Raw genomic sequence first — 6,207 nt, 5'->3', positions numbered from 1 at the left:
AGATGACGTTTGATGGACATTTGAGTGCCTTAACAATGTCGGAATTGAGCGATCTTGGGCTCGTTGGATTCGTCTTTTCGAGACGCTCGATTTGACTATAAACTCGCTAGATTTGACATCCGTTTGACCTTTCAAATGCCTCCGGAAATCCTCTAGTGGTAGTTTAATGACTTGATCCGGGCTTAATTTGACTCAGATTGAACTAACTTTCATATCATTAGGTCCGTCTCATCGAACCGATCAGTTTGACTATAATTTTGCTGAAATCGAAGCTCTGGATGACTCTTAATCGAAATTTGAATGTTTTTTACTCAAGATATTGTCTCGAGATCCGTGTTAGTTGATGAAAATTGTTGGTGGCGTATCAAGACTATTGAAGGAAGTTATGATCATTGAATTTATGGTTTGTGATACAAGAAGATAATTCAGTGGTTGTTTGGACATAATTCTTGGTCTCTAATTCAGAACTAACCTTTGGTGTAGAAATAGACATCTTCATTCTGTACTTGGTCATAAACCCTTGCTGCAGGGAGGATTCTGGCTGCTGGATGGTTGTTGGGGAGCTCCGATTGCTGTAGGAATGAGCAGAGAAGGGCCTTTAGATTGAAGGAGAGCTAGAGTTTATTTTCTTTTTTTTTTACTGCAACAGAACGATGCAAATAACATTGATCAACACAGATAAATGAGACGAAAACAACAACAAAAATGAAGTTGAATGATGCACGATGCCCTAATCTCGTCACAGGATTAAGGCAATGTAGACAGAGTCGACGAGCGATTCAAACAAGGCATACAAACGATCAAGGCACGTGATTTAGACGATGCCAACGATGTCGAAGAATGAACAAGCAATCCAAACGAGGCAGACACATGATCCGGACACACGATTCAAATGAACGAGTGATCCCTACAAGGCATTCGAACGATCAAAATGCTTAATTCAACCAACATAGATGATGTCGACAAATGATTCTATCGATGGAGATGAGGCTCTGATATCATGAAGAAAAATGTGGGAGACAATACTCACTTAATTCTTATTACAAATATTCTACCATAAGACTACATATATAAGGAAATAAGTCTCTCCTAATTTACAATCTTACGAAATATATCTATCCCTACATGGAAAGGAAATAATTCTGAAATGAACATAAATAGAAATAGAATAAAAAAATAATCAAAGAGTTTCTCAAATTTTCTCCAATTAATCTATTCATCTCTCCTTGGATGGTTGGCCTTGGCGCACCATGGAAAGGAGGCTGATACTCCTAGATTTCCACAGTTGTTAATGTCCAGCATTGAATTTCTGAGGATGAGGTTGAGATATAGCCTAACTTGATTTATAAAGAGAAATTTAAGCATATTTGGTCTTTGATGTGAGATAGTTGGGAAGCAAACATATCCTTGTCGTTAAAGTTCAATGGAAGCACAAATAAGAAAGGAAAGCCATATGGATAAAAGAGATTGATATGAGATAGTTTTATCTAAATTTGTTTGATAGTTAACCATTTAGAATGTCCAGAATGACATTTTTCTGAGGGAAGAATGCGATGATTGCTTCTATAATATATGGGCGTTCCTGTTGTGATATGATTTTTGGATCTCTTAAGTTTTGTATGTTTATTGATTTTCTTTGTTGTTTTTAGTTGATTTTATGCCCAATTTATTCGTCAATTTTTAATAGTTTCGATTTGAACAAAAAATTAATTTACAAAAATTGATCTTATTATATTCAAGTAATTCATATGATTTTGTTTCACACTCAGATTTATAAATTTACGCTTGATTTTATTTTGATCATATTTTTATCATTTTTTAATGAATATCAAAAGTAGAAAAATAGAATGTGTTTTGTTGGATTTGTCATTCTCAATGATTGAATACTTCCTTGTAAAAAATGGGATTTCTAGAATCATCTAGTATCAATTTTGCAAAAAATTTTCACCATTGTTCTAGACATGATTTTTTATTTATTGAATATTTGTTCATATTTTTAAGAGTCATATTTCATGATATAATAACTTTTTAATAAAGTTATATTTAATAAAAATAACAATTCTAATAATTGTATTTATATTCCATTTACTTAGAAAAATGATTTATTATAAATAACTAAATCCATTATTTGGATTCCCCCTCCTCGTCCCATTGCATTTCATTCTTTTAAACAGAGACATTTTAGAGAGGGAAATGGGGAGAATGTGAATTTTTTTAGTGAGAGAAAATTGATTTTGGAGGTCGTAGAGCTGATTTTATTCATCGGGTTAGTTGGAAAAATTATTTGTCTTTTGGTAGGCTACTTTTGCCATACTTCATATTTTATTTTCATTGATTTTTTCATAAACTTGGGCATTTTATTTGTTAAAATTTCATACAAATTCAGATTTATAGAGCTTTACAAATTTTTTATCGCATAACTTTTTATATGTTATAGATTAGAATGTGAGGACAAATCAACACAAGAAAATTTATTTTTTAATGTATGTTATCTTGTACAATATTATGTGTATTTTAACAATTATATTAAACTAGATAAAATTTATTGTAGAAGAAGAAAATCTTTGACAGATTATTATGAATACAACAACAACAACAACAACAAAGCCTTAATCCCACTACGTGGGGTCGGCTACATGAATCCTTTTTCTCCATTGCGTCCTATTTAGTGTCATATTTTCATTTAGTTCTAGTAAATTAAGATCATTTTTAATACAATAAGCCCAAGTCTTCCTAGGTCTACCTCTGCCTTTCTTAACACAAGTCGAATTTAAAACATCTACTCTCCTAATCGCTTTCTTAACACCATCTAATGGTCGACGTTTAATATGACCAAACCATCTAAGGCGACTTTCTCTAATTTTGTCTGTCACAGGAGCTACACCAACCCTATCACGAATATATTCATTCCACATTTTGTCTTTAAGTGAAAAGCCACTCATCCACCTAATCATTCTCATCTCGGCAACACTTAACTTATTAATTTCATATAAATATTATTATGATTATTGCATATAAATAATTTTGTAAATTGTGATTGTGATTTTGTGCATATAAATTTCACTGTTAATTTTATATACTTGTTTGTTCCCATTTTTGTAGCAGGTAATATTTGCATATATCAAAATTATTAGTATTTATATGCTTTTGCATCAGAAATTTATATGCAAAAATGAGAAAAATGAGAGAATTGCATGAGTTGTGGTGGGGCTGTAGTATGTTATGTGCAATTATGTAGAGTTATCAAGGCATGCACATCTATGTAATTATTCATTTGTGCGTTTAATATGTCTGAACAAATGTGAGCAAGTTGAGGCATAAGTGAAAATGAAGATATAAGAGACAAACATGAAAATATAAACAAATGGAGGTATAAGTGGAAGTAGATGTACGAGGGGTGAGAAAAAATTATAAAATAATTCAAATAGAGAAATAAATTTTTATTTCATATTTTTTACTGTATTTCTGATATCATTTTGCTTATACTGCTAGTGGTTACAATTTATTGTATTACACTCTGATAGATAATACACAATACTTTATCATGTTTGCTTTATTTACTTTGAATAAATATTTATTTTTTATATTGAAAACTATAGTAGATTTAGGTAGCTTATTGAGACGTGGTTTCTTGCCCTTGTTTTATTCGTGTGTGTTGTGTCAGGGAAGGGTAATGCTCAGGTTGGATAGAGGTTTTGGGTTACTATTAAGACTTTGACATTAGATATGGTTTTATTTTGGATCTATATTTTTGGCAATCGTAGTGATGCGTGTATTTTGATGATAGAGAGATTACAACGTGATAGATGTACGTGTTTCCTTTTGTTGTATAATTTCGTTATGATCCGCATGAATTTTGAGTATTTTTGTCTTATAATATTTTTATTATATTGGTAGCTCTATATTTATGAATTTTAAAGAAATATAAGTAAATAGATTTTGGTAATTATTTAACTGTTGCGACATCGACCTGAGTTGACCTGCCTCAATATGAATGATTATATCAGGTTGGGTCGTAATAGTTTGTCGTCCATTGCCTTCCATAAATCAATGTTCGAAGTTTACTATTCATAAACATTCAACACCAGAGACCTTTTGATTGACACCTACCAACCACTGTTATTCAAAGTCCACAGACCACTAGCGTTTGATCATAGCCTTTTAAGTCAATCGTTTCAATACTCTTTCAAGAGAATGCTTACATCGGCCTTCTCGTAATGATCGACGTTTTACTTCCACCAATCACAGATGTACAACTCATGTCTTTCATATGCTTTATTTGTTCTCCTATTAAGAGAATAATTGGTTACACTACCTTCCATTGTTTGACTTTTGATACCCATTATTCATCATCCAACTATTGCTTTTGGCATCTATCATTGTACACCCATCAAGCATTAATGCTTGCAAATATTCATCACCATTTGATGTTTGTCACCTGTTTTCTCAATCTTAAAGTCCCTCCTCCTATTTGGAGATCGATTGAGCTGACTAGTCAATTTTGTTCGATGTCCCTCATCGATTATCGCCCGATGTTCACCATGTATTGTTAACTTTGATCACCCCATACTCTTAACTCTATTGAAGGAGATAGCTCCATTAGTTTAAATTTATTTCAGTGTATTAACACATTTTTTAGTGGCAAGAAAGGACAAGCCATTATAACCCCTTACCTGAAAGTAGCGAAATTTTAACATTTCCCTAAGTCTCATAATCTTTCCACTTTTTTTTTTTTATTTTTATATAAAAGCTTTTTTCTTTTGTATAGTATTCTCAACTTATTGCAAATAGCATAAAAGAGAAAAAAGATATAGCTAACCCCACGTAGTGAGACAAAGACTTGTTGTTATGGTTGTTATGCTATTTTCAGCTTATCTATGTTCTATATAGCACCGACACTTATAAAATTTCGTAGACATGTGTCAGACACGTATTGGACACTGAAATTTGTCTAACATGCCACGAAAGTTCTCCGACACTATAAAATATATGTATGAATTTTTTTCGGGCCTAAATACGTCCATGACACACCTCAGCACCACATTGGACTTGAGCATGACATGATTTTTTGAGAAAACTAGACAAGGGAATTATAAAACTATAAATATATATATCGCCTTAATTATACCTCATAATCAAAACCGTCCAATCTCTCGCATATTGAAGTTCTCTCTAACATTCATCAAAATCCAACATCGAAGATTTATTTGATATTTGTCAAAGCTGAACATTTGTTATTCTCTCTTTGTTATCATAGTATTTTTTTAATTTTAGTAGATAACTTTGATGAACTTTTTTAAAACATATTATATCTAATTTTTAAAATTAAATTTCATAAGCATGAGGTTTTATAATATAAATTAAATTTATGAAGTTAAATTTTTTTCTTACATAAGTTGTGTTGTGTTATTTTTAATAAAGAAAAATGAAAAAGTATATATATTTTATAGTAATAATTAATTAAATATTAAAATGTGTCATTGATGTGTCGTGTCCTTTTTTTTCAATTGTTGTGTCCATGAATTGTGTTGTATCGTGTATGTATCCGCACTTCATAGTCTATGCTGTATAATCTCAAAATGTTAAAATTTTATCCATCATCATGAATGTTCCAACACATAACAAAGATTATTGAGCATGAGGGTAGACTTGGTACACGGAAGTTTGCAGTCATTTTCTACTCATTGGATTTTATGAATTAATTAGATTTTCCTTGGTTAAGCTGGTGGAAAATCTCTTTATATTGCTCTACGCAGGATATACTTTTTCACATTGAAGTCAATTTACACTAGGCGTCCTACCCAATTGACAGTGCTCTTTACTTCATAAAGGGAAGCCTTATGTTGTTTTGACTATATACAAAAAAATAAATAAATAATTGACATGTTGGTTTGGGATATTATAATGCTAATCAATCACAAGTATCAAAATCTTTTTTCAACATAAGTGCGACATTTTCATAGCTGTAAATTGTTGCAGAAAGATAGCGATGCTGTAAAAGAGGCACTTGACCAGCTGAATGGAAGTGGTTGGGCAAGGAGGTGGAGTTCACAACCTTATGTGTCACGCCGTACCGTAGGTTCTCAATTTCTACATTTTTTCCACTTTTTTTAACAGTTTTTAATTTTGTATTTTGCTTCTTTTGTTGTTTTTCTTATGTTTGGCCCATGGCTTTGTTGTTGTAAAAACTTTTTGGAACTAATTGCA

At 31.6% G+C, this 6,207-nt stretch overlaps 1 protein-coding gene across 6 annotated transcripts in view; it reads left to right on the top strand.

The window, feature by feature from the left end:
• Window positions 1-6,207, top strand: part of LOC110022489 — a 31,902-nt gene that overhangs the window by 5,513 nt on the left and 20,182 nt on the right. For all 6 annotated transcript variants that reach the window (XR_002293787.1, XM_020721451.1, XM_020721453.1 and 3 more), the window contains exon 2: window positions 5,980-6,075. Coding sequence is in view for 5 of the 6 variants with exons in the window: in XM_020721451.1 (XP_020577110.1) it covers window positions 5,980-6,075 (96 nt within the window). In the remaining variant the exon portion in view is untranslated. The remainder of the gene's footprint in view (window positions 1-5,979; window positions 6,076-6,207) is intronic.

Source organism: Phalaenopsis equestris, unplaced genomic scaffold (assembly GCF_001263595.1).
Source record: "Phalaenopsis equestris unplaced genomic scaffold, ASM126359v1 Scaffold000192, whole genome shotgun sequence".
In the NCBI taxonomy this organism is placed as follows: domain Eukaryota; kingdom Viridiplantae; phylum Streptophyta; class Magnoliopsida; order Asparagales; family Orchidaceae; genus Phalaenopsis; species Phalaenopsis equestris.
This window is presented reverse-complemented; position numbering and strand designations above follow the sequence as displayed.